This window comes from Opisthocomus hoazin, chromosome 19 (assembly GCF_030867145.1).
Source record: "Opisthocomus hoazin isolate bOpiHoa1 chromosome 19, bOpiHoa1.hap1, whole genome shotgun sequence".
Taxonomy (NCBI): Eukaryota; Metazoa; Chordata; class Aves; order Opisthocomiformes; family Opisthocomidae; genus Opisthocomus; species Opisthocomus hoazin.
This window is the reverse complement of record NC_134432.1, coordinates 11652987-11680876: the sequence shown is the minus strand read 5'-3', so window position 1 is coordinate 11680876 and position 27890 is coordinate 11652987. Positions and strand designations below refer to the sequence as shown.

The 27890-nt window shown below is 46.9% G+C and overlaps 2 protein-coding genes and 1 long non-coding RNA gene across 13 annotated transcripts in view; 1 reads left to right on the top strand and 2 right to left on the bottom strand.

Annotated features, from left to right (window-relative positions):
* Window positions 1-1849: 1849 nt before the first annotated feature.
* On the bottom strand, window positions 1850-14469 carry LOC142363585 (uncharacterized). Its single transcript, XR_012765836.1, has 6 exons — window positions 14385-14469; window positions 7639-7797; window positions 5759-5811; window positions 3860-3926; window positions 3577-3759; window positions 1850-3475 (listed from the first exon to the last, which is right to left on the bottom strand). It is a non-coding gene; the product is annotated as an uncharacterized LOC142363585 (long non-coding RNA).
* DYNC2I2 (dynein 2 intermediate chain 2) lies at window positions 14435-22348 on the top strand. Of its 3 annotated transcripts, none has more exons than XM_075439066.1 (9): window positions 14435-14569; window positions 15268-15522; window positions 16268-16377; window positions 18132-18289; window positions 18720-18829; window positions 19563-19730; window positions 20144-20376; window positions 21185-21342; window positions 21938-22348. In XM_075439066.1, the coding sequence occupies exons 1-9, from the start codon at window positions 14492-14494 to the stop codon at window positions 22174-22176; spliced, it is 1509 nt and encodes a 502-aa protein (XP_075295181.1). In that variant the 5' UTR covers window positions 14435-14491; the 3' UTR covers window positions 22177-22348. The 3 variants fall into 3 exon arrangements, with proteins under 3 accessions (XP_075295181.1, XP_075295182.1, XP_075295183.1); XM_075439067.1 differs by having other exon boundaries at window positions 14438-14569; window positions 15273-15522; XM_075439068.1 differs by lacking the exon at window positions 14435-14569 and adding an exon at window positions 14700-14896.
* SPTAN1 (spectrin alpha, non-erythrocytic 1) overlaps window positions 22342-27890 on the bottom strand; it is a 53122-nt gene continuing 47573 nt past the window's right edge. For 5 of the 9 annotated variants that reach the window (XM_075439062.1, XM_075439059.1, XM_075439060.1 and 2 more), the window contains 7 exons: window positions 26947-27009; window positions 25598-25652; window positions 24896-25092; window positions 24472-24525; window positions 23847-23993; window positions 23362-23509; window positions 22342-22663 (listed from right to left, as the gene is read on the bottom strand). In XM_075439062.1, coding sequence (XP_075295177.1) covers window positions 22538-22663; window positions 23362-23509; window positions 23847-23993; window positions 24472-24525; window positions 24896-25092; window positions 25598-25652; window positions 26947-27009 — 790 coding nt within the window. In that variant the 3' untranslated portion in view covers window positions 22342-22537. The remainder of the gene's footprint in view (window positions 22664-23361; window positions 23510-23846; window positions 23994-24471; window positions 24526-24895; window positions 25093-25597; window positions 25653-26946; window positions 27010-27890) is intronic. The other 4 variants (XM_075439064.1, XM_009934531.2, XM_009934539.2 and 1 more) reach the window with 1 other exon arrangement.

Genomic DNA, 27890 nt, shown 5'->3' with positions numbered 1-27890 from the left:
ACCTGCCACTGCACCGAGAGCGAGCAGACTTTAAATAACCCTTTTTGTCCATTTCCTGTCCACCTGTCATGGAAGAGCTCATTGAAGCTTCACAGCTACAGCTAGCTCTGTTTCACTCTTAAAGTAACAGCTGAGCCACTCTCTTCTGTCATAACACACAGCGTGTAACTCACAGATGAATATTATGATATGGGTCAGGCTAAGAAACAAGTACAGCTTTGATGAAATAGGAACTTGCCTTTTGTGGTTTGCTTTCCAGTCACACAATAGTCTCGCACTCTCCCTCCTTGTCTCCTTTTTTCTCTCATCTTCAAGCTGCCCTTCCAACATGGCCTGGATTAGTTCCTGCCTCCTCAGAGGTCTTACTATAGTTTTCTGATTCCTGCTCCCACCTGTTGCTTTCAAATCCCAATTGCTTTTTCTTTTGTATTCCCAGCTGTCGCTTCCCACGTGCTATGTCCTTGCTTCCATTGCCACCCACAAGTGCTGCCACATGTCCACAGTTTGTATTGTGCTTCCCCACGCAAACAGCAGGAGAGAGGAGCTGCCACCCGTTAGTCCTCTGCTTTCACATACACCAACGAGCTCTCTTAACTGCTGGGCACAACAGGTAAGCAAAGCATCACAACTTTATAAATGCAAGATTTTCAAATCCTTCCCAAGAAGGATGTCTCAAGGCCTTCCTGAAGCCCATCACAGAGAGGTTAACTTCTCCCATACTCTGTCTGCATCTCCCAAGATCAATTACTGTGGGCATCTTCACATTCAGTCAAGGTAGGCTCATGTGCGTGGCTTGGTTTTCTTCCTGCTGTTTCCCTTGAGTCTCTTTACTATGCGGTTGTATCTGCTTGTGTTTTTGTGTTTTTTTCCTCTTTCCTCATGTGTAATTTACTATTATATTGTCTTTCTCTAGATTAGCCTTTGAAGGTCTATAATACAAAAATACAGGCCGTAGGTTTGAAAGTTAGTGCCAAGCAGGAACATGATGGTCTAAGTGGTGTGTGCCTGCTCCCTACTAGAATCCCTTGTTTAGTCTGTGAATTACTAGGTATTCCTGAAATACATGATCAAGGTGATCCACTGATGTATCTAAAGTCAAGTAATCATTAGTTTTAACTGCTGTCCTGTTAAAAATATTTCCACAATCTGTCCATCCTACCCTAAAACTACCTATTACCAAAAAAAGAGTATATATTAATTATATATATTAATATTAAAAGAAACACTTTCAAAATGTAGTTAATTTTGAAACACAAAATACCAACGTATGCTTTCATGAGAAAACAGAAAGCAGTGAGTTCAATTTTTGGGGGAGGAAGTAGTGTTCTTTCACAGTTACTTTCATTTTTTGCTTGCTTTCTTCAATTTAGTGCTGGTGATGTGCTGTTCCCAGCTACCTAATAAACGTTTTATCCTAACTCTTCCTCAGTTCTCTTCCTGCTAGAAAAGTACGTTAACATCAGCACTTCTTCTCCAGTTATACATCCTTTCACTCCAACTGACCAGGTACTATTGCTTTAACAGCCTATATTTTCTGCTTTTCAAAAGAGAGCCTTGCTTATACAGTTCAGCCGCGGTCTTAACTTCTGGATACATTTCATAAAAGGTCTCAAAACAACAGGTGCTTACATGCTTCTGGGGCTTGGCTCAAAGAATTTGACAATTCACATTATAATGCCCTCTCTGCACTCTCCTTCTTGCTTTATAGAAAAATGAAGAAGTAAAACTAAGCCACAGAGTTAAGAGTAGTTGTTGAGCCCTAGGAAGAATGAGAGGAGAGTACCCAGTGGCTTTTGCAGCTGAATTGATTTACTGTTTGTTCTTGCTGCAGTGTTAACATGTACGCTCAGGAGGAACATGACTCAAATATTTGTGAAGAAGCAGGTAGCAGCACAACTCTCGGCTCAGGCTGAAACTTCCTCTGTGTAGGTACTGAAACCCCATGTAGTTTCATTACAAAGGAAAGTGGCATCTAGCTGGTATAAAGCCTTGTTGTTACACCAGTTGCCTGCTGTTACACAAGATTTTCCAAAATGACATATGATGCTTAGACCTAGTATGTAGCTGTGTTTAGTATCCGTGATACTATAACAAAAAATAATAAATACTTAGAGGTTTAATTGATAAGTACCTAGTTACCTCCCTTCACTTCTTTCTAATGTTTTTCATTATCTGTAACTAACATCTAAGGCACTTTTAGTCCTTGAATGACTGTTTAGGGGTTTAAATGTACGGTTATAGTCCTGTGATATAGGGGGTGTGTGAATGTGTTTAGAGAAGATGATGTTCTTGTAAGACGTTTCTCAGCTCTGATTACTTCAAATATAATAGAACAGTAACATTTTTTTCTTGACCTGTACTGTCGAAGTAGCTATGCTGTCTATATCACAAATAGCACTTTTCCCTCCGTATTACAGAGCTAGTATTCCTGCTTTTGTTTGAACTTCAGGGTGCACAGTTCAAGTTACAAAACTATACTGTATGTGGCATCATTTGAACTCAGTGCATGAGTACTCTGGTATTGACACATAAGGAAGTTAGATCTTAGCAGTCTTTGGATGGCAATGACTTTATCAGATGAATGAAGAAAATTTGTGTAAATTTTCCTTTATGTATATTTGGTATATATGGGAAGTTTGGCAGCAGCTGATAATGATTAATGGCCTTACAGTTTACATAGAGCGTAGCAGTAACTGCACGTTTTTCTCAAGAACTGAACAAACAGAGCTTCTTTGTAAAGATAATCTCATATTTGCTACTTGATGTAAAAGTTCAGATCTCCCAATATTTCTGTCCTTAGTTAGGTACGTTACTACAAGACAGAGACATAATTGGTAATCATCCTTAGTTTCTGGAATGTCAAGTCAGCTGTAAATTTTAAACACGAACCCCTGATTTGGCAAGTGAAATCAGAAAATGTGCTAAATCCTCTCAAATACAATGCGATGATGTGTGAAAAAAAAAGAAGAGTACATTTCCTTCTAAGTATTTCTGCAATGCAAAATGGGCATACATAAAATCATGCAAGTCAATATAATTAATAGCAACTTACGTTTTTATAGCCTTTCATCCCAAAGAATCTCACAGCCTTTACAGAAAGTATTGTAGAGAAATATAAAACAAGGATCATTTTACCACTGCTGAAATGCAACCAGCTGCTTAACAATTGTATATCTATGCTGGCAGCCTGCTCTTCCACAAAGAACTTGCAGACTTTGACTGTGTATTAGGAACAAAGATTCCCCCTTTGAGTACAAGACAAAATTTTTTAGAGTATATGAAAGCTTTTAAATTCCTGAGTACACCAGCGAGTTGAAGGCTGCACAACATCTCCAGCACACATAAGCTTGTACTTGATAGTAAAGTCTGACTGGCGTATCAGTGCTTACTCTAAGCAGCAGGCAGAGACACACCGGCTGGTTTGCTGCGTGTAATCAGTTTGACAGCCCCCAGGATCTGCCGAGTCTCCATGACCCTAGAAAGACAGTTTGGCACATACATTAAACAGTCAAATGCCTCCCCTCCAAGTGTTTATCCATCTCCACTAGTCACAGACCTTCTCAGTCGAGCACTCACATTAGAACTGAATGGTTAGATAATGATGGAAGAATCTTCCACGTGTCCTCACAGTTGTTGCAGTTTAAACCCTCGGATGAAAATACTTCTGGGCTGATAACTGCCTTTGAAGCAGGATGGTGGTTCAGTAACACAGACGACAGGGAGTGACTAATAGTATGTAGTTGAATAAATCCAGTGATTCTATTTGGATTTTTAAAAAAAATATTTTTGGTAAAGTTCCCATTAGACATAGTTGCTAAATCTGATTTTTTTTTTTCCTGTACCAACATTTTTAACTTACCAGAGCACTTGCTTGTAATCTCTGAAGAGCTGGATGGTCCTGTAACACTTGTGCTCATTCCCAGATACTAGAGACAAAAAGGCAGTCAAAGTATTCTTAAAAATCTTAAATTCAAAGTCAATGAAATCTAAGACACTTCTGAACATGAGACATAAGCTTTTCAGATATGTGGGTGCTTAAGAACATTTTGCTCATATTTTTCACATATGTACAGTTGTGAATTTTGTAGGGGACTGAACTAGTCTGTGCCTTCCAGAATATTAGGGGAAGTTGTTCATTGGAAAATTCTCTTGAAGTTATGTTCTGCATTGTGAAACTAAGGGTCCCTGCCCAAAGAGCCATTTGACTGGAGCGGTTTCCTGCCTTTCTTGATTTTCATTCAGATTTTATATCTCAGACATTGACGTTGTCCTGTTCCTTGGCTTAGATGGAGCCCTGTGGCTGTTAACTACTGATCGACTGTGCCAACAGACACATATATAGATGCTGTTATAAATCCAGAACTACTGAACTGCAGTTTCTAAAAGCCAAAATGTTTAAATATCAGCTTGTCCAGATGTGCTACTACCATTTCCAGATGTGAATATCCACCTCCTCTTGCCTGAGGAGTTCCCAGTCCAAGATAGGATCTGAAATGTACCAAAGTTTTGTCTGAAAACATGTATTGGCATATGCAAATATGTCTCTTCACTATCTGCAACACCTGCAGGGTGTTACAAGGGCAGATATTTAGATTTCATTGATGCATTCACAGCAGTGGACGTTCAAAAGCTATCTGCAGGGACACACAGTTACTAGTTTTGCAGGGCAGTATCGGAGCAAATCCATTGTGCACTGAGGCAACAGAAGACTTCAACCAAGCTTAATGCAACTACAGTTTCACATAAAATGTCTGAAAAACAAGATGCTTATTTGAAATAATCTGGTGATTAAATTATATATGATGTGGTTGGCTTTGTGTTTATGTTTGAGGCTTTATTTTACTACATACACTCCTGCATAATGAAAGCTCTAAACAGAAGTTGTTGGAAAAACTGACCACTTACAAGAAGTACTCCTAGGTAGAATGATCAATCACAAATAAAGACACTTTCAAACTGGAATACTGCAGTATTTATACTGGGAGTTATTCTGGAAGAGCTGTGCCAACCAAATTTTTATGTAGACGGCCCTAAAAGAATTCACAGGGGAAGTAGTCACTAGTCTTTGATTTCCTTCAGCAGTGCTCTGTCTGAAGAAAGGCTCTAATTTCCTCACAGCTAGGGCAGAAGCTCTAGTGCTAGATAGAGTCCTTCTAATGAGACACAATAGATGTGGATAAAAATTAATGGAAGTTACAGCTTTAGAAGTGTAAATGAATGCTGAATTGAATTTTTAAGATAACTAAGCAGTAGCGGTAGAGCACTGTTGAGGACTAGGAAAAACTACACTTTGTGCTTCTGTGGGTTCTCCTGCAAGGAGACTTTCAGATGATCCTCTCCCTCTTCTCCACTCATGGGACAATTAAGAGGGAGCCAGCATTTCTTCGAAGACAATTTGTAAATGTTTGCTTTCCAGGATTTTAACTCTGGCCAATTCCTGAAACTTACTTATCATTTCCTCAGTCCTACAGCAGAAAAACTCTTGCTGAATCCTGAACAAAGTTGAGTAACACTTCAAGATTTGGACCCTCGAGAACAGCAGTAGACACCGGAATTTTACACTATGTGTAGTCCATCCCTTGTCTTCTTACCAAGTGGCAGCTGTTTTTGTGGGAATCATTAAAAACTTCCCTTGTTAGGTAGAGCACTAGCGATGTTTGAGCTCTCAGGGGGAGTAACCTCTGTTTCTATCCAGAAAATATCAGATTAAAATAAACACATGCAACATTGCTTAGTGAAGAGCGAGTATGTTACTTACAATTCTGTAGTTTCAAGTTGGCATTATTCAGACATTTGCAGTGTGTCTTGAGTCTTGTGTAGGAGTATAGTGACAGAAAAGGTGAAACAAAAAAGAGGAAAATACATAGGGATCTGTCATATACAGTTTTTTCTATAATAATACATTGTACACGTTATTATTTTCATCTGAGAATGTCAAAGCTCATTAAAAAAAATCTAGTTAAATATAAAAAGTTCTGTGAGGAAAGTAATTCTTTCATTGGTAGGTTAACTGAATGCCAGCTTATTCAGAGTTATTCCTCATTAGAGCTGGAGACAGAACTCGGGAATAGAACTAGTCTCCAACTTTGGCTACATAAAATGCTCCACGAGTTGCCAACAATGAAGATCTGCAAGTGGAATTTGGTTAATTGTGTCAGTCTGTAGGAACGCTTATTATTTTTTGGTATTACAATAGCTCTGAGAGTCCTGAGAGTTCTGTGACTGTGATCCCCTTGCACAAGGTGCTATCTGAATACGAAGCAGAGAGGTGCTTCTGGCTTGGAGAAATGTAAAGTCTTTCAGGACATAGTTTGACAAACTATTTTTTGGTAGAAGTTCCTACTTACGCATTCCCCACCACACATTCCTCCCCTCTTCCCCTTCATGCTGGCCATGAATCGTGCCAGTGCAGTTTTTTTTGTGTAGCCCCGTGTTAAATTGAATCAGGAAACTGATTTCAATTAGAAATAGTTCCCATAAAAAAAACCACTTATTTTTAACTCAGACTAGTACTCTGCTCTGGTTCCCTGGTGCAGATGCATGAACAATGTTAGAAGAAAGAGGGTCCCCTGAAGGCAGGAATGAACATGGAAAGGGTAAGGAACGCGTTGTGTAAGTCTTACTTACTTAGAAGAGGTGTTTGTCAAACTGTGCCCTTAACTTAGCCTAACCAGGACACGGTTGCAATTGTAACTGCTGTGAAAAAAACAGCTTTTTTTTTTGTAAGTTTTGTTTAGATTAACAGAAGCAAGTGGAGTATATCAATAAACAAACTAGCACATCTGCCACCTCAGGTGATATTGTAAAAGTTTTCAGAGTAGAATTTGAGATCATTGACAAAAAGTCATCCTTCCCCTTTCAGATTCAAAAATAACATCTCTCAGAAACACACAAAGGAAGTAACCTATAAACTCCATGCTTGTTTTTGCAGTGCTATGACTGGAAAATAGTTTCATCTGCCTTTACAAAGCAGGGGGGGGATGTAAAACCAAGTAGAGACCATTTCCCTCCCACCACAGTCGTACATCTATTATCTGACTCACCACTTCTGGGATTCCTTCTGGCAGCACTGGTTTTATTGCACTGAAAATTCAAGCATGTGGAAATATTCCCTGTTTTCAGGTTACTTTGTTCACTGTTTCGTTCAGGTCAGTATTCCTTGCTTTAGAGGTTTGGAACTAAACATTCAGAACATGCTGGATGTTGCTGTTCTTAAGCCTTGTGGGAAGGACCAGCACAGTGGAAGGGAAGGGGGGAGGGAAGGGAGAAATGAAAGGGGAGGAGAGTCCATATCTGAAGAGAGACTCCAGACTAGAGAAATTTTCCTGACATCCATTCAGTATCCAGCAGGGTCTCCTTCAAGGGCTTTTACTGAGATCCAAAGGCCCTTGCAATTCACAGAGGCATTTACATGCAACGTTGCCCTCTGGGAGCTAAGGTATAACTGTACTCCTGGATGATAATAACAAAGAATACTACCAGACTCCTATTGAAATGTCAACCAGGCACTACTGTTGTAGAGAGTAACAAAGAGATGCTAATATAATTAATTATGAAGCCTCAGTACCCTCGTTAACACATCTTTAGTGCCTGGATCTTTGAAAATCAGCTGTATAAAGTGACTGTCAGAGTTGATACCTTATAAATTGCCTCCTGTCACATCCCAGCACTGCAGCAAGTTCTCTCAGGCCTCGTTGATGCTATGAAATAATTTTTTTTTTTTTCTTTTTAGGACTGATGCAGTTACACTGGTGTTGCTGAAGGTATAAGCTGTTGCATAAGCAGGAGTCTGTCAGGCTAGAATATAGCAAAATAAAAATGCCTTTAGTCAACCCAGCTTCCACAATTGGTAGCATAAATAGGAAAAGTTTGAATCAATGAAATGGAAAACTAAGGACAAAAGAAAAACAGGAATGAAAGGTGTCACATAATTTGGCATTAAAATGTTTCCGGACCTTTTTTTAAATTTGAGGATCAAAGCCGGTTTGTAGCCCTCCCTCCTCCTGCTGCCTTTACAACAGCATTTCGGCTCCAGGCCTCATTCCAGTGCATCCTCCCTCCCCAACACTCCCACTTACAAATATATATTTCAATAGACTTAGGCTACATGGAGTTCCAAAACCAGCATGTAATTGGTGCAATTGTCTTCTACACTCCACCACAGAGCGCCACATTCATGCCTTCTTAAGCCCTGTTTTGTCATCTTTTCACTCTTTTTTTTTTATTTTTAAAGTTAGGCTGGTGTCAGTTCTTGTGTTGGGAACCCTACATACACACCAAAGGAAAAAGTTACACAAACTGGCTGTGTTGGAGGTTCATTCTGTTACTTCTGAATACCAGATATCTATCCTGTCATTCTCCTAAAAGATAAAGGCGCCAGGTTATAGAGGCAATAAAAAGAAAGTGATCATTACAAATCACTTGACATTTTCTGCAGCAGTTGAAACACTCAAACTGACATATCCAATTTGTCTATACAAGATATTCTGCTTCCCTTAATCTTCTGTGTGCTTTCGAGAAGATGAGAAATCTTTCTGCAGTGCATAATTTTGTAAAGTTCTCTGTGTGCATGTTTATATAATATGCTCCAGGATCCTTTGGGATCCTTGTTATACTTGGGATAACAGACCAGTCAAAATGGGATATTTTTATTTGTCATTTCAGAAGTGGCTTTCACACTAAGTGTAAGATGGTTTTGCTGGTCTAGCTAAACTGGCAATACGCAAACTCTCTAAACGGAGGTGAAATTTGTATCAATAAAAGGAGTCCGTCCTCGCACATCTGTCTTTCATACTGTATTGGTTCATGGTAGGAACATTATTTTATTCTCCACTCTTAAACTACATATCCATACCCCAGTAAAGCTATGATGTACTTATTGATCATTCAGTGTTCATGGAAATAATGTATAAGAAATGAAAGTAGCAGGCTTGAAATTAAATAAATACATAGATTTCTGAAGAGTGATCAAGAACTATCATGCAAATTCTGCCTGCTTGCTTGACGTAAGTACAAATCTGATGGTACTGAGTGGAATGTAACTACTTATTTCTGAATGTCCTTTTTTGAAACAACACTTCTGCAAAGCATAGCCAGTTCTATTCAGATGAGTAATACCTGTCCACAGTGCTTTTTGAGTTGCTTTATACATATTAGTTAAAATTCCAACAACTGTTTGAGATACTGAAGGCATAGTATGAGTTGAAGTGATGTACAGAACAGATATGTAATTTTTAGTCATAGACGGCTACTGAATATGGGGTTAATTTAAGGGATCTCGGTGTTCTCTTCCATGTTGTCAGCACTGCAAAGGGTCAGGTACCTTTTACGAGTGGCATGCCAGATTGTACTTTTATTTCTGAGATTAGATGGTGGGCATGCTGGTACCAACTCAGCAGGACCTAGAGGCTGCTGAGTCTAAAAGGAGAGAGACACTGCCAATCACCTTGTTGACAGCATCAAGCCGCTGTCCAAGGCAGAGGCTCCCAGCTGCCACTGAGGTCGGAGCACCACAACAGCCAGGAATTGGGATCCCGAGCCTCTCACAGATGCCTCTTTCGATATGCCATGGCTCTTGGCCCTGTGCCACCTCTCACTTGCCATTCAAAACCCGCCGGCATGGTGTCTTTGCGCCCCAGTGGTGGTAGCTTGCTGACACCTGCCACAAAGCAAGCTTTCCCTGTGCTCCTTCCCATTTCGGTTATAACTGACTAAAATCTTTGTCTTATTATCAAACTAGGAACGAGTACAGGATAGGCAATACCTGTACAGTGCAAAAAATCATATCCATAATATTTAATAAGGACCCCCTCCAACTCTTAATTCTACAAAACATAATAGATCTATTATTTTAATGGAGATGAATTGTTTTTATAACGTATCATGTCTCAGGGTGTAACAGAACTTCAGAAATAAGACAACACATTTTCTGCCTAAACAGAAAGTACGGTTTTCAAAGCAAAAAGGGCACAGCATTTGCAGGGACATTTGGGAGGGGGGACAGGGAAAAGGAGGTCAGAAATTAGAGAAAATGCATGAGCCCTTTATGAATGGCACTGGAGAAGCAATAGCTGGAGGATTCACGCAGCCTGAGGTAACACACCGAGTCCACGCAAGGACCTGAGCCCTCATTTAGCTACTGAGCATCAGACTGGCTGCATGGATGCTGCGTTCTCAACACTGAACAGTTGTGGTGACCTTTCTTTCCTTCATGTTTAGTGAGTGTGTGAATATCCGATGTTTTAAAATCACAGATCTCTATCAAAAAAAACTAAGATGTATATATCAGCAGCGCATCCACAAAATAGATACGGGATATGTTTGAAACACCAGTCTGCAGTTTAGGAATTTGGGTCCTGTTCTTTTTCTGCCAGAAACTCCCAGCATGATTCGGCAAGTCATCTAACCCTTAACCTGGAATTTTCCATGTCAAAAAAATGGCACCAGCAGTTCTCTACCTTGCAGAGCTTCGGCAAGGGTAAAATAAACGCTTGTGGTATATTCCAAGTACACTATGAGGAGTATCACAGGTAACACTGCAGATAAGCAGACTTCAGGCAACTCATTACTTCTTCGTCTTGCATTTGAACTCCAAAAATCACCACCTACAGTAGCGCAATAGGCTGCTGCTGTCGCTAAAAACTTTCAGGAACGAGCCACACCGGACTACTGATGAAACTAAAGAAATGTCCTTTTAAATAATGCTGCAGCTGTAAGGTTCTTTCTGGTAATGTTCCTCTTGGGTAGTATCTTGATCATTTTTCTCTAGGGATATTTCCATTTAACGCAAACCTCCGAGCCTCAGTGAAACTAACTGCCAGATCAGCAGAGCAAACCACCTCACTCTAAAGCAAATGACACTCAAGATCTAATTCAGAGCTAAACAGTACAGGAGTAACCGGTCAGGTATTGTCTGTACCCAGATAACAAGCACAAAATGTCAGCATAAAGCCAGTTCTAACTCTATACTGCATACTTGGGTTAATTCCAAGGCAGTACTGTTAACTACCCAGACCCAAGCCAAACCAGATTTGGCATGCGAGGCAATACAGTAGTTTGAAATGAGCAACCAGGGAAGCAGAATTAGGTCTTGCTGGTTATACAAGTTGGGGAGACAGGTAGGTTCTGGAGTAACAATTCTTTGACACACACCCTTTTTATTGTTTGAAGCGTTTTGTTTGGCTGTGTTTTGTGGTTTTTTTAAAATAAACAAGAATACCTAAAAATTTCTGTTCCTCTGAACAGAACCATCAATCAGCGAAAGGCAATGCCTTTGATCCCATTGCAAGTCCCTCGCTGCCAGTCTAAGCCCCAAGAGTTCTTTCTCATGGCCAGACACTCCCTTCTTGTCTGAGCTGTGCATGTTGTTTTCTTCACCCTTACTTGCATCTGTTTGGGGTGGAGGGAATGGAGGGGAAGGTGTAAAAGGGGAAGGCTCTATCATGGCTCTGGTTTTGGATAGAGACTGCTTTTTTGGCTGTCTGGAGCCTCAACAGAAGTCAATTGTTTCATTTATCACAAATAGAGGGCAGCTACTGCACCCACTAGTGGGTGAATTTTTACTGAGATGCAGCTGAGTGTATTTGGTTTGCTCCAGGTCATAGCAATTGTACCCCAGTGTGCACGCTTAGTGTTGCATCTCGTTCTTTTTTCTGATACTTTCTCCCTCAGTGCTTCTTCCCACACTGCTTTCTCTTTACCTCAGTCTTCTCTCGTTCTTGTTATTGGATGCTGATTTCCTCCATTATGTGAAAGTGAAAAATTATTAATACTTTGTCTCATGAAACACAAAGAAGCACAGATCAGCACCGTAGTGACAACAGCCACTTTAGAGAGACTTAGTAGCCTCGGGCTAGTAACAACTCTCCCCCAATTATCCCTGATTTTACCTTATTTCCAATGTAGCATTACTATGTCTAAATAAAAATACCTATGTATCTGATACTGCTATGCCAGAAAGAAAAAGCAAGATACAATTTATTGAAATACTGTTGATATATTGAAACCCCAGCAAATCAGAGATATTGGAATAAAGAAGGATTAAACTGCAGTTACTTAGAACAGTCATCTTCTGGAGCTGTTTGCTGCTTTCTCAGCCTCAGGGAAGAAAAAGTCCAGACATGCACTGCGTTACAGGGAACATACATTACATTTGAGTAACTTTGCATATTACTTGCTGAAAAAATTGTTGGTTTATTTTTTATCTGTTTCACATACTCAGATTTCAGTTTTCTTATCTCAGTTCGCTGTCTCAAAACCCACAAACTTTTCTCCTTAAATTCCCTCTGACAAGTTTTTTAAAGTTTATAAACTGCAGTTTGCGCCTAGCATTTTTGTTACGATGCAGACTGTATATAAAAATCACACTTGTAATATTTGCTCTACTACCAAACAGTAATATTCCTTGGCAGTTCTAATCATACCAATTAAAGATAATTTAGTGATGACTTAAGATGGTCTATTTATAGATGATAAATTGTAAACATTAAGAACCTCTTAAAAAAACACTCTGCTTTTGGGTTCAAATGCTTTGTAAATGGAGGTTTAAAACAAGGTGGAAAGAGAAAGCCAAATGAGAAATAAAGACGGCAAAGTAGTCTCAAACTCATGGCTACACACACCTGCTTGAAAATCTGAAGAGTTCTAGAGCTGTGGCTTTTGAGATGATGTTTCACTTGTGTTAAAACTGGTAGAAAAGGACAGCAGAGTATACTTTGTCACTAAGTATTGTAATTCATATCCTGACATTTGATCTGATAAAAATAAGCCATACCACAAAAAAAGGACTTTAAAAAATATCCTTCTTGGTCAAGCCAATGGCCCATCTAGTCCATTAGTTACTGTCCTATGGCAGTGACCAAGAGAGGTGCCAGGAGCCTACAAGAGACGTGGACTGCAGAAAGTGGTCAGCCATGCATTCCATCACTAAAAACAGTCTCCTGCTGCCACTGTTGGAGCTTCCACAGGGACCAGCTGCCTCTCGCTGCAGGAGATGCCAAACTGGAACTCTGGAAATTCAGATTAACTCCTGTGCTAATAAGAGAGAGAGACTACAGGGCTAAAAGCACCATCGGTCCAACCTGAGAATGCATTTGTGCTCGTAGCTGTGCTATGGAGTATTGTGAAGGTCTGCACAAACCCGGGGAAGAATCACAGCAGATATTTGATACAGGATTCGAGATCTGGAGGCTTCAGCTCAAGCTCCATCAGGACTTTTTTTTCCTTGCTTTTGAAGGAAGTGCCACTTCACCTCTTTCTGCTTCAATTTCACTGTTTGTAAAACAGCTGTAGCAGTTCTTTAGCACGAGTTTTATGGAATCTTATTTCAGTATTATTGTAAAGTACTTTCCTCAGAAGAACCGTTGCCCTTGGCTGCAACATAAACGGACTTGCATGTACTAAAAGCAGCGCTGTGTCTGTTCTCAGGAGCACCGACTCTATCCTGTAACCTTGATTTTTACATGCAGGCCAGACTCCTTCCCAGCGACAGCAGGAACAACCCCGCTGCAGTTAGTGCATCTGTGCCAGCTTATGCCAGCACTAAATTTAGCCAGTGCGTTCATCATTAAGTTGTTCCAGTAGAGTTATGATTAGAAAAAAACCCTGGAAGTAATTCTTCCTAACAGGTATGACTGTGCTTAAGGACGCTGTGGCAGCAGGACAGGTCTCTGCAGACGCAGGCAGCCCGGCGTTCGCCAGCCGGACCCGCACCGACGGGCAGATTACCCCGGTGAACTGCGGCTCCCGGAGAGCTGCCCAGCTCCGGCAACCCGGCCGGCGTGCGGCCAGGTCAAACGGCAACTCGCCCGCGGTACAAACTGCCCCAATTCCCTCAGCAAAACCAACGAGCGAAAAGAGCAAGGCAGTCAAAACACAGCCAGGCCTCACGCACCCGCCTGAAGCCGCCTGCCCCGGCCCGCGGCCTGGGCGAGCACACGCCGCGCTCGGGGAGCAGAGCGGCCTGCCCCACCCCGCGCTCCCAGTAATGCCTCCCCAGGCCGCGGAGCCCCAGGCCCCCTTCCCAGCCGCACCAAGGCCTCTGTCAGCGCCGCCGGGGGCGCGGCCTGCCCCGCCAGCTGCCCAGCGCCGCATTTCGCCTCGAACACCGCTCCACAATGCGGTGCCCCCCCCCCCCCGGCGCCATCTTAACTCCTGGCAGCCCCTGCGCCCTCCCGCCCGCGCTGCCGCCGAGACCAGCCGAGGGCACGGCTGAGGCGGCCGAAGGGGAGGGAGAAGCCCCCGCCGGACCTCCGCCATTCACAAAGGTTCCGCCCGAGGCGGCAACCGCCGGTGCCGCGAGCCAGCCCTTGCCCCTCTCCCACACGAAACCCAGCTCAAGCCCCCCACGCCCTTCCCCAACATGGCACCCGCCCGCGTCACTTTACCTCCCGCAGGCCGGCGGCCCCGTCGCTCTGGGTGACGTCTCTCCTCCGCGCCTCGCCCGTTTCTATGGGAACCCGCGGAGCGGGCGGTGGGAGCCGGCCGGGCCGCCATGTTCGCGGACGGGACGTCGCCCGGCGCCGATGTGGAGTCGCGGTGGAGGAGCGCCCAGAGCGCGCGCTGCGAGGCGGTGAGAGGCCCCGGGCGGGCCCGGCCCCGCTCTGCCGCCGCTGGGGAGGGAGCGTCGGGCCGGGCCCGAGGCGGCTGCGCCTGCCCTCCCCTCCCCTCCCCTCCCCTCCCCTCCCCCCCCCCTCCCCCGGGCCCTTCTGAGGGCTCGCCTCCTCCGAGCCCGGGGTGAACCCCCCGCAGGTCGGGCTGCTCCGGCGCGGCGCGGCCCGGAGACCTCCCCTCAGAGAGCTCGGGGCCGGGCCGGCGGGGCCCGAGGTGCCGGTGCCTGCCCGCGGGCCCTGCACCGCGCTGCTGATCGAGGCCCTTGATAGCAATGGCAGACACGCAGGTGCGGCTGCTGCGAAGCCGGAGCTCGAGGGCCGGCAGTGCCGCGCTGGGCATCGTGTCCGTGTTTCCTCGGGACGCTCGCTGCCGTTTTGCTGTCCCCACCCTCCCCGTTCCATGCCCCGTTCCGTGCCCCGTTCCGTGCGGCCTGAGCTCGGCTGGTGCTGGGGTGGCCCAGCCTCGGATGGCGTGAAGGTCACCAACGCAGCACCGGCACCAGGAGTTGCGCGGGTGCTCTGCTTGTGACCACGACCGAGGGGCATGCAGAGGTGCTTGAGCGTCCGTGAGACGCCACAAAGGGGAAGATGGTTGGCATGTTCTGTGCAGCGCTCTTTATTCTGTTTGGGTCATAGAGCGTGTGTCTGCTTTTACTAGAAAAGCTGCCAGACCGGGAAAATTTCTACAGCGGAGACGGCAGTACAGTCTCATACGAGGCGCGATGCCGGTGTGCAGACAGATCCAAGTCACGATGCTGTCCAAGGCTGCCAGCAAGAAGTCCAAGTGGATTACACTAGTCTTCTGTTGTTCCTTCGGAGAGTGGAAGATGCTGTTATCAAAGAGCTAAATGAAAACTGGAAAAGCCGTGCCTTTGATGGCTTTGAGGTGAACTGGACAGACCAGAACGAAACAGTAAGTTGGCAGAATTCAGATCCTTGTGATTACCCAAGTGGAGTTGGTTGCAGTCGCTCCGACTCGTTTGTTCTATTTCTTACTGCTGTGATTGTTCTTGCCAGATTCTAATAATTAGACATTACTGGTTGTTGTTTCCTCCAGCTTTCTCCCTTGCCTGTGGCCTGGCCTTGCCTGGTACAGCTGTTCTTCCTGCTAGTGGCTGTGTTGCAGCAGCTTTGTGAGAAGGAAGCCTGCAGCTGGCGTAGGCTTATCGCCAGCTTCCAGTAGCCCCTTTAGAGCACGCCAGACTAGCAGGTCCCTGGGAGCAGCTGCAGTCAGCGATTTGGCTTAGGTTAGATTTGTTTAGTGTACAGTGCTCCGGAGTGGAAGCAATTTGTGTCGGTCAGTACATGTTGGTACCGTCATTTCCAAACCATTGCTTGTGAAGTGTAGCGAGTTCTAGACTCGTACCTGGGGGGCTGTCGCAAATCCTTATGGCGCAGCCTGCCAGAGTTGTCCTGCAGCCCCTGAAGGGTGCAGTCTGGGAGGGGTAATTACGAGGTGACAGTTGGTTTGGCAGGGTTGTGTGTGTGGCTTTTTCCCCCAGTAAGAATTCAACAACTTTTTCACGTTTATCTGTGTGCTGCTTGGACAGAGGAGAAGCCAGCGCTGTAACCATGCGATTGTATGCAGGGGGTGCACAGATCTCAATGCTCTGTGTTTGGAGATTATGGCTTCAGTGCTTGCATTTGATCTCTTCCAGGTGTTGTGTTTGCATGCGTTGTCGTACCCAGAAGCTCAGGATCAAAGCCTACAGGTTACCGGTGTCTCGTGGAACGCAACCGGCTCCGTTGTTGCATGTTCGTATGGCCGGTGAGTACCTGAACGGCTCGAGAGCGCAGCTGAGGGCGATGGGACATCTCAGGCTGACCTGAGTTGTAGGTACGTTCCCTTTCTCTGCAGTAATAGAGTAGACATATATATGCACACCTTATGCAAGTTAAATAATTCATATTCAAAGAAACAAAATCTCAGGGTAGTCTTAAATTATGACTTTTGTTTCTTCTACCTTCCCCTCTGCCCTGAAAACGGATACATGTACTCTTACAGATCTGTTTCTAGATAGATTCTATATCTGGAAAGAAAATGTAAAGAGCAGGTGCACTTGCAAATACAGGCAGGTGAGGTTTGGAAGTACGTGCTTATCTTCGCTGAAGATCGTGTTGTTTTATGTGGTCTCTTGGCACCCCGGCTGAACCTGGCACCCACTCACGTGTGTGCCCGACGCCACGGACATGTGCTAACAGCCAGTTAAGGCTTTCTGACATGAGGGTTGGCCAAACCACTAATCTAATGCTGTGAATGGCTGTAGCAGCCTCTCCTTTCTGTGCCCTGCTGCTGCCCTAATTGCTTTTTCGTTCCACTGATGTGTCCCCTTAGATTAAAAGCCCCATCAAAAAGGGGATCCATGAGTGAATGCGTAGGGAAAAGCAAAACAGGCCAAACCTGTATGGTACTGGCTCCTTCTGCTCTCCCAGTCTACAGCTCTTTTCAGACTAGAATGTGGTGTCTGTCTGTGGTTACCCTCGGTAGAATTCCCTACCGTGAGCTTACACAGTCTCCATGAATCTGTGTAAACTTTTAGCATTTACAACATCCTTTAATAAGAAGTTTCACAGATCAGCTACCCATTGGATGAAGAATTGCTCCTTTTATTTGATCATACCTCTTCCAGTAAAACAACTAAGAGCATCAAATAAAGGCACTAGAAGTCAGGCTGAAAATCATTGCTTCCTGTCCTGACCACTGACTGTTCCATAGATCTGTCCTCCGTATCGTCTCCTTGTAGCAAGACAGGACATCGCGTTGGTCAGGGTGGTGCTCGTGACAGAGTATGTGTAGCGTTTCGCCTCAACGTGTAAGCTTGCGATGAATGAAACCGGTAGAAATAATGAAGTAGAGTGGCAGGTGTCTGTTAGCCTCCCGGAGCCGTAACTCACGCTCTGCTTGTGGCAAACAAATATGATGGGTGTAGGACTGGACTGAAAGCTCGAGAGCTGGGGTGCGTGGTGTGATGCGTGCGGGGTCATCAGCACCATTTGGTGTTCTCTGTTCCCATGGAGGCACGCGGACTTCAACTCATGCTCCTTGTCTCGGGCCAAGCAGGACTCAGTCAGTCTTTTCAGCCCCATCATTCCTCTGGGTAAGGTATTTCCTCACTGTGTATCCTCAGACCCCGGGTCTTCGAGTGCTTGTTTAGAGGAGGAGTAGTTTGCAGCTCAGCCTGCGTGCAAATTGGCAGCAAGTTGGTCTCCTCAGATTTTCATTCTCAAATACAGCAAGTTTCTGTGTGTGCTCTTTAGATTGTTCCCATTATTTGAATGGTTGGCAGGCCCTGGAATAGTGAATCGTACCTGAGCTTTACGTGCAGGCGCTTTGTTCTGCAAGTACACCGAGACGTGCTGTATACACACTGCAGAGAAGTTCCTCGTGATCGCGTCACCTCCGTTTCACTTCAAGGCACAAAGCAGCGCACCTTTCAGTGACCAATGGGACGTACCAGAGCTCTGCTAGGCTGGGATTCTCTGCGGAAGAGACAAGGCGAGACGTAGCTTTCTCCTCTTCAGGTTGGATGATGGGGACTGGAGCACAGAAAAATCCTACGTCTGTACCTGGAATCTGGACAGAAGAGGGTTGAATCCCCAGTGCCCTGACCTGGTGGTGGATGTTCCCAGTTCTGTCATGTGCCTGGCCTTCCACCCCTCCCAGCCTTCACTGATAGCTGGTAGGTTGCTCTTACCTTAGATCCTATCTGAAATGCACCCTTCTTTCCTTCAGCTTGGATCATTTTTTTTCCTCTGTCTGTGCTCAGCTTAAGATTTCTTGCAGGAGTAATGGTGTTGCACCTCCTCAGACTGAGGAACTAATGCTCACCAACATCAAGTGCCCTGTTGCTTCTGAACACGGACTTGCTGCTTTTTCAGTGACAGCTGCCTTGATATCATCTCCCCAGAGAGAGGTGATAGCAGGAAATTCAGCCCTGGGTGTACGTGGGAAGAGTGTGATTATAGCTGTATTCTCTGCCACCAGAGCTGACTGGGCCCTGTGTGTAGCTGCCAGTCCTTTGACGCTGGCGGGCCCATTTCCAGCACAGCTTCATTTGTGCATTTGCTCTGAGCTATTAGACCCCGGATGGTTCATCCTTGTCCTTTCAGGTGGCCTTTTCAGTGGGGAGCTGGTGGTGTGGGATACCAGCAGGACAGAAGACCCTGTGGTCTGGAGGACGGGGATGACAGATGACACGCACACCGATCCCGTCTATCAGGTAACAGAGGACACCTACAGCAGACACGGCTGGGCCAGGCGAGCGGTGCCACTGCTCCACCTCATCCCGTCAGCTCCTGTTCACAGACGGGCTGCTAGGGTTCAGCAGTTCTGTTCTCTTTTGGTTGGCTGTTTCTCCCCAAACCTAGCTACTGAATGGGCATTTGCTGAACCTGACGCTCACCCTGGAAAGAATAACTTCTCACTGTTCAGGATAAATGAAGAGTAGGCACAGTCGCATGCCGTAACTGTTTAGTGACGCAGCTGACAATACTTGTAGTGGTTTAAAAATGTAGGTAGCCAGGTATCAGTGATCTGTAGTTAGAAGCTTAGACCTACGTGCTTTAAGCGTGTCATAGAGTCTGACTTCCTAATGTTTGTCCTTCTGGGGTCCCGTGATTCTGGGCAATCTCTGTATTTTCTCAACGGAGAGTCACAAAACTGCTGTTTATGGCTGGTTGAAAGTGCTGTAGATACCAGGTCTCAAAAACGATGGCAGGTGAACCATAGAAACTGCCCTGCAGCATTCAGCCCTGAACACCTGAATGCGTTTCTCTCCTAGCATCTGTGTCTGTGTGCCAGCTCCCAGGAGCGGGTTTGGTACCCAGATCGCTGGCTGCCGCCTGGCCCTGCTCCCCTGTCGTCATGGCAGGGCAGGGGACCGCAGGCTGCTGAGCCGGGGCTTGGCAGTTGCGACAGTCCCCCTCGTCATGAGCTCGTGGTGTTCGGAACAGGTTAACTGGTTACCTGACGCCCAGCACAGAAACCACGCCCGGCTGCTGAGCGTGTCCACGGATGGCAAGATCCTGGTGTGGAGGGAGGAGCGAGACGGTCGGCTGGCCTTGGCCGAAGGATTCGCCGTGGTGGCTCAGCAGATCCCTCGCAGCGCTCGGATGAAGAAGGTGAGTTCAGCAATTAAAAGAGGGTTGGTTTGGCAAAACCACTCTTAACTCAGGAGCCCACGTGGCAGAGCTCGCCCTTCACATGTGCAGGGCCAGGAAAAGCCCCTTTTGAACACTCGCACTAATCCTTGAGCGCCGTCTCCTTTCCCATACTGACATCCCTCTGTGGAAGACTGGCAACAGCCAAGGTTTTGCCATGCTCTGAAGAGAAGCTGCTGGGATGGAGAACTTGCTCACAGTATTGATTCACTTGGCTCCCCTTGCAGGAAGATGGTGCAGAGGTGGAAGGCTGAGCAGGGCTACAAACAGCACAGCTGGTGCACGCTGTGCGGCTCGCAGGGCCCCGGCAGGCTGGTCCGTGCTGCTCTAGGCACGCGTGCGGTTCACCACAGCTTTGTCTCCTTTTCTCCCAGCTCACCTGGGGAGAGGCAGCCGTGGGTGTGACCTCGCTCTCTTTTTCACACTTCGATCCCCGCGTGTTCGTTGTCGGCGTGGAAGGCGGCTACTCCCTGAAGTGCTCCACGGCAGCAGAGACGCTGGCTCTCCGTCAGATGGGCAGCTCTGTTCCCCTCAGGGCGCCCGCGGAGCTCGCCTTCTCCCCGCACGCTGGGCCGGTGTACGCCGTGAGCTGCTCGCCCTTCCACAGGCAAGTGCTGTGAGTTGACACCGCTGCTGCGTGCCAGACACAGTTACTGCCTGGCTCTAAACGTGCGTTTGTCAAACAGCCCCCGGGGATGTGTGTGCAAGTTCCAAAAAGGGGTCACCTGGCATCAGGAACTTGCTCCAGGACCTTCCCGTCGTAGGAGACACGGTGTCCGCTGGCTCGGGTGAAGCTGCCCCTGCGAATATGCTGCGTGTGGGCACAACACAGAATAGCATTTGTACTCAGGCCAGCATAGAACAGTAACACCTTCCCTAGATCATCCTAGATGTTAATTAACAAGCAATTTACAGTCAAGGGGAGGAGCTGAAAAAGTCATTTACCCATCAGTGCTGACATGATCTGCCCATCAGAAATCTTGCCAGTAGCTGCCGGAATTTCGGTTGGCAGCTCCCACCTCTGGCTGCGTTTACCCCCGGACGAGGCCCCACGCCGTGCTTCTCCAAAACGTGCCGACAGCTCAGGTTCGTGTTTAATTTGCATGGGACCAACACAACGCGAACACCGTCTGCCTGTAGATCAGCAGCTCTCGGGCATCGCTGGCCCACCACCCACCAGCAACACTCGGTGGACAACACGAGCCCTCGTTAAACTTAATTGAGGGCAGTGACGAAGCTGTCGCTGCAGACCACATCCCACGGTACGGCTGGGAACGCGCTGCTTTAGGAAACACAGGCAGACCTTTGCACAGCAGTAATGCTGTCCAAGGTGATGCGCCTTGACTGATTTTTGTTCTGTATCTTTAGCAATAAAGCAAAAAAAAAAATTGTTTCTCGCTTCCTCCCTCCCACAGGAACCTCTTCCTGAGCTGCGGGACTGACGGACAAGTCCACTTGCACTCCATGTTGCAGACACAACCCCTCGTTTCTCTTCAGTTGTCAAAGAAATACCTCTTCTGCGTACGCTGGTCTCCAGTTCGCCCACTGGTCTTTGCAGCTGCGTCTGGGGAAGGCAAGTAACTGCAGGTGCCTATTCTCAGACATAAAATTAAGATTGTGCTGAGTATTAATTAGTATGGGTCAGTTGTACTGATTAGCATTTCCCACAAGCAGAGCGCCATGACTGTTGTCTGTACTGTGCCATTAGTGTAATGGAGTTATTCCTACCTAGCAGACACGTGCAGTCACAGCTGGCTTTCACTTTTGACGACACCTTTACTTCTGTCGCGACGGCCTCTCATAGGGCTGTAACAGAGCAAGGTTACCATGGCCAAAACTGAATTCCAGCTTCGTTGGTTTTGACATTCACTTTTAGAGCTAATGGCTTAAACTGAGAAACCTTTCCCTAGAAAACTGCCCAAACATGTTTGAGTTCAGGCATGGAGATTTCACAGACTTTGGCGAGTTGGTTTCAGGTCTCTGACAGCAGAATAAACCTGTACTGTCGTGCAGCGATGCCAGCTGTCACAGCCCAGACACCGTCAGAGGGAAGGGGGAACAGGTTAAAATGAAACGCTCTGCTAAGTTCCAGACTAAGCAGATACAAATCTGCTGTTCAATACAAAGTCCGTTGCCGTAAAGCTGCAATAAGAGCTTCTCCCTCACAGGAGACGTGCACCTGTTTGACTTTGAGAAGAGCTCGCAGAAGCCCACCCTGTCCATACAGCAGACCACAGGCGAGCACCCCGTGTACTGTTTAGAATTCAGCGTCAAGCAAACTCGGCTCTTGGCAGCAGGGGATGCTACCGGGACCGTCAAAGTCTGGCAGCTGAGCTCTGACTTCACCGAGCAGGGACCCAGGGAAATGAATCACCTGGAGCAGCTGGCAAGCGAGGTCGCGGACTAAGGCAGCAACGCAGCGAGCTGCGTGAGGCTGTTACTGCTCTGGCCCCCGGGAGAGCTGCCCACTCACCTCCTCTGCAGCGCTGGCTGGTGAAACTCACGACCGTGACAGCGGGAGTTTCATCCACGTAACAGTTAAATTTGCATTTACCCATTAAACACAAGATGATGTGGTTCGACCAGTAACTTTTATTTGGAGCACACTGCAATATGTTTGTTTTCCATAAGAGTTTTAAGCTAAGCAGTTTAAGATTACATCATAAAGTAACATTGATTATTGTAGAGCACAAAGAGAGAGACACATGCAGAGCCACAGTCAGCAAACGTGAGCATGTTCTTCGCATCTTTTGGTACGAGTGTTTAGATCAATTCACAAAGAGTGAGCGTGTGAATTCTATGTAGTCGTAGGCAGAAGGAAGTTCTCTGCCCTTGCCATCCATGTAGGGCTTCATGTGCGAAATGCAGTAATCGGCCTGTTCCCGGGTCAGGTTCTGAAAGACAAAGAGCGCGGAGGTGGGGACGGGCACCCCGAGGCTGCCGACGGGGCAGTTACCAGCAGCCCTCCTGCTCCCAGGGCGTGCGCCAGAGTAGCAGAGCTGCGCCCGGCACGGAAACGCTCTGGCTGTTGGGACTGTTTGGTTACGGGCTGGGAGGTCTGACCTGAGCCTGCCCCCCGAAGGAGACGGAACAGGTGACTGATAGGAGGCGGCAGTGCAGCCTCTTTGTTTCCCTGCCAGCTGCTGGGATTCAGACAGGAAAAACCTGCTGTCTTAGCAGGGCCGTGCGAGGGAGGAGATGTTCGCCCTGTCTAAGCTTGGGCTTCGGTTTCTCCTTTGAATCGCTGTCTGGAGAAACATCTCCCTTGGGTCTCCCCAGTGGCTGAAGGAAAGCTGAGTTTCTGAGGACAGGCACAGCGAACGCGCTTCCTTCCCGGGCCTTGGAGAGCTCTTGTTTTACTCAACCCAAGCAATTCTTTGGCAGTTAAAAGCTTTTCCTCTTCCTCTAGGGCCAAGAAAGGGTCTGGGTAGGGCTGTTGCCATCATTTCTGTGTGTGGATACCTCTGCATGTTCAGAACTGACTCGGCTGCAGTGACATGAACCTCCATGCAATTAGTGCTGGTCTTTGTTAACAATCTACGAACAAAAGCCTCCGTCCGTTCCTCCCTGGCGGGCCACAGCCAGTACTCACTTGGTAGAGCTCCTCCTTGGTCACGTAGGGCTTCCCCTCTGAGCTGAGGGCACGGAAAGCGCTCTCGATCTCCTCGCTGGATTTGACGTTCTCCGTTTCCCTGCTGATCATGAACGCCATGTACTCCTGCAGCGAGACGTGTCCATCCCTGCCGGTGAAACACAGCGTGTGAACAGAGCCGTCGGTCAATGCCCGGCACACAGCGCTTCCACGCCTGCCCCAGAGGGCCTGTAACTTCCTGGGAGCAGTGAGAGTCCTAATGCAGGAGACCGTCAACACCAGACCGTTTTCAAAGTGAATTTCTTCTTCACAAACATCAGTCTTACCTTCACAAAGACACACGAGTTGTTGTGAACACAACCATAGCCTCTCCGATACAGAAGGAAGCACAGCTCTTGGCCTCTGAGAAACCTTCCAGCCAACTCCCCGCAGGACACCAATACAGTATTTTTGCAAAATAAAAATAAAAGGTGCAACCCCCATACCTGTTGGGATCTACAGTGTCAAGAATAGACTCAAACTCTGGGTCTGGTTCTCCTTCTTCCACCATAGGCAGGTCGTAGCCGAGAGAGCGCAAGCAAGACTTAAACTCCTGGTGATTGAGTCGTCCAGATTTGTCCTTGTCAAAGTGCCTAGGAATGTAAAAACAAAACCCACATTTTTACGTGTCGGATGTCGAGTACTGAAAGCTATGAAGTGGGCTGGAAACCAGAAGGGATTACAACTAGCCCGCTATTCTGGACACAGGAGCTTGAATCAATAAATAGTTCTATCTAACATACGTAAAATGTAAGGACAAATTCCTTGCTTTGCTTACAAGGCATCCAAAAAAGGGCTACATTCCCAGCTAGAGTTGACTGGCACTCCCAGTTCCCACATCACTGTGCCCACAAGCGCTGGCACACGGGCGAGGCTCTGCCTGGCTGCCCAGCCAGCAGTGGCGTCTCTGGAGGCTCCCACCCTCTGGCAGAGACCGGAGCAGCCCAGCCCACAACTGGGCAGCCAAAGGAGCCACAAACAGATCGGTCAGAGAACGCCGTCAACAGGAGCCACCCACGAGCCAGAAACCTCTCCCGCGCATTGCTCTGGCACGCCCTCGCTGAGACTCACTTGAACATCATGCTGAACTCCTTCAGGGCCTCCTCGGTGACTCCGGTTGTGTTTCTGAAAAGGAAGCAGCAAAGCTCGTGAGCAGTTCCTGAATGGCAGAGCTCTGCTGGAGCCCATCTGCCCCAAGCCAGCGTCTGCGTTGGAAGGGGAGGACCAACGAGCAAGCAATACATCACATCACCCCCGAGACGTCAGCACTGCTAATGGCCAACAGGAACTATCTCCAAAACCGCTAACGTCACCCTCTGAAGGGAGCCGGGAGGTGGGGGGGCTTTACACGCTTACTGTGCCCATTTGTTGGGGTACAGGAGACTCGTTAGCGCAGCCCGTGCGAGGTTTGTTTTTAGACACAGACGCGTCTCCTGTCTCATCCCCCCGCCCCGAGGTCAGACACGCTTTGCGCTGCAGGCGGGGTGGGCAGTACCGAGCTTGAATCTGCTGCTCCAGGTTGTGCTGCATTCGCATCCCCAGCTGGTCGAGCTGGTCCCACTGCTGCGCCAGCCCCACCGTGCTGTGTTCCGTGTATTTGTTGTCCAAGATAAGCGCCTCTTCCATGGCTGCCCCAAGGTCCTCAATCTTCTTCAGCTGGCTCCTCATAGCTCGGATCTCCTGGTGCTTGCGCTGTTAGGAGGGAGCGAAGAGGAGAAAAATCAGAGAGCACAGGAAATCCCCTTCAGAAGTTAGAACACAGGCTGGCAGTGGCAGAAGGGTTCTACTCTTCTTTTTCTGCTGGGATCACATGTCCATATACTGGGATTTATAAAACAGTATTCAAACAGTATTCCTCTTCATGCACACCACTGCAGACCAACGGGGCTTGCAAACCAGTTCTTGAGACAAAACCCCCTCTCATTAGGAAACGTGCTGGAAATGCTGTATCCTCTCTGCCCCACCCCGCTCATGTAGAGAAAACAAAAAGGAAGAGGACATCGGTGGTGTTTAATGGCTTGTGATATAAGTAGTCATCAGATATGTAAATAGATAATCCCAAAGGTCTCTTCAGTATGCAAACCATGTAAAATCAATTAAGATTTTGCCACACAGTTACATGCATTTCTATTCCCACCCCGCTCTCCCAAGTCACCAGCTGGGAAAGGTCTTTTTGCAGTAGGTGAGCATTGCTTACTTTCGTAGCTTCCAGCTGCGACTCCAGTGTTCCCGATTCCTCCACCATACAAGACCTAAACACAGAATCACCGTGAGAAGAGCACTTACCCCACAAAAAATGGCAGGTGGGGCTTGAAATTAACAGTCCTTCCTTGAAATTAAAAAATCCTTACAGCAGTTTTATTCTCCTGCAGATATTTAAACACTGTTTTCATGTTTTCTTTATTCTGACTCATCCTATTTCAGATAGACATGTGTACATCTTGTCTTGAGTCTTATTTCTTTATATAGTTAATTTCTAGCCCCATTTGAAAGGCAACATGATCAGCAGCCACACTTCATGCCAGATCCAAAGCGCCCGCTTTACTGGACCTGATGGAATTAGAAACTGGGTGCAGTCCCACCCCGCTCCACCGTGCCCGGCACACACACGCACACACCAGCTGCAGGTGGTTCACCCAAGATGGGCTGTACTGGCCAGGGGGGTAACAGGAGCTCTCCAGAAGTGTGTTACATGGGGATAAAATGGGGAAAAAGACCTTGCAAACTACTGGTTTCGTGTAAAAGTCACCTTAATATGGCACAATGACTGCAGAAAACTACAGAGCTCTCCTACGCAGCAGTGGTGGGCGGACAGTTGCCGTTCCCACCCCTCCTCTGCCATCCTGTGCCCAGAGCAGCTGAGGCACAGCCACCCCTCAGTCTGGTTTCCATGCTGAGCTTCTAGGCGCTCCGCAGCCCCCAGACCACCACTGTGGCCATGGTCTCCACGATCTGCTTCATCCGGACTAGCTACAGGAAGCCTCTGGATGCTGCCTTTCTCCCCAAGACCCTAAGCAAGCTTTGAGCAGCAGTGTTTAACAATCTCTGTCCGTGCAATGTGCACAGCGGGCATTCGTACTGAACAACCCGTGCGTGGCCAGCGGGTCTGGGTGCTGTGCAGCAGGTCTGGGGCTGGCCTCTCCTCTGACTCGCTGGTATTTAAATTCCTAAAACTTAAGTCACTGGTATTGAAGTCACTAAACCCAGGTTTTCCTCCTCACCAAAACCTATCCTCCTACATGGCTTTTGAGCTTCCTGAGAAGGGGATTTCAGGCGCTGAATCACTCCGTAACGAAGAAAACGCACCCAAGACCTGGGTGGTTCTCACCCCAGGGTTCAGGCTCAGACTCAGTGCACGTCTAAAGAGACGAAGCACACGCCCAGAACCCTGAGCAGGAGGCTGGGAAGCAACTGTGGAAAGAGTCAACAGGGAAACAAACCTCCAAGCATCTCTAAGGCGTGAGAGTTAGTCGGAAGGAAAGCAGCCTTGGAATTAAAGAGTGCATTTGAAAACCAAAGTGAGGTAAGAAAATAAGAGGAAAAAACCTTCCAGATAGATCATCCCCAACTTCATACTGATAGACACGAATGACACGACGATAGGCTATGCTAGTCAAAGAAAAGAAACCAAGTAAGTTCCAAAAAGGAAGAACGAAAGAACAGAGGAAAGAACACACCCAAACACAGCCACTGCAGAGGAGCCACACTCCAAGCCAGCACCGCCTTGCAGCAAACACAAGTACTTGATGAAATTAGGCAAATGCTGGTTGCACGTACACAAAAATAACTACTATTACTTCTGTGCATGTGCAACCAGCATTTGAAAATTTTGTGTGACTAGTGATAATCGTTATTATTTTTGTGTAAGTCACAAAAAAGTGAGTCTCACTAAGAGACGATTGAAGTCTTGCAGTTAACTCATCTACAGATACTCTTTAAATGCATTCTTCTTCCTAAACTCCAAATTCTTCTTTCTCCCCTCCCCAAAGAAAGCCTCCTCCAGGCAGCGCCGGGTGCACACAAGCGGCCACAGCACACCAAAAAGCAAGGTGTACGCATGGCAACTCTTGTATCGAAACTTCCCTGAAGCTCTGCCTTCCCTCTGGCCAAGGAAGGCGAAGCACAGCCAATGCCTCTTTGAGCTACATCTGCATTTTTAATCTGTTCACGCAGAATTAAGGACAAACGCTGCCTGGTGTATCAGCAGCCTTCTGGCAATTTGTTCAACAAAAGAGCTTGGCATGGTGATCTCAAACTCTGACCCTACGTCTTTTAGTAAATGGCTTCTTTCTGTTCGCTCGATCTACAGCACTACTTTACAAAGCAGCAGAGAATTCAGCAGCCATTCCAGGAAAATCTGCTCAGTTCCATGAAACCACACAACAAAAACGGGGCAAATTCTTTTTATCTGGCAGAAACAGCAGAACACAAGAGACCGTGATCATTACAGAGCAAATAAGAAGCACAGTTATCTGCAAAGATTCCACCCT

Bases quoted from the DNA above. Each gene is read 5' to 3' on its own strand.
- DYNC2I2 (XM_075439066.1), top strand. From the start codon at position 14,492: ATGTTCGCGGACGGGACGTCGCCCGGCGCCGATGTGGAGTCGCGGTGG. The intron at 16,378-18,131 runs GTGAGTACCTGA...TCTCCTCTTCAG, and splicing joins GTTGCATGTTCGTATGGCCG to GTTGGATGATGGGGACTGGA. The intron at 20,377-21,184 runs GCAAGTGCTGTG...TCCCTCCCACAG, and splicing joins AGCTGCTCGCCCTTCCACAG to GAACCTCTTCCTGAGCTGCG.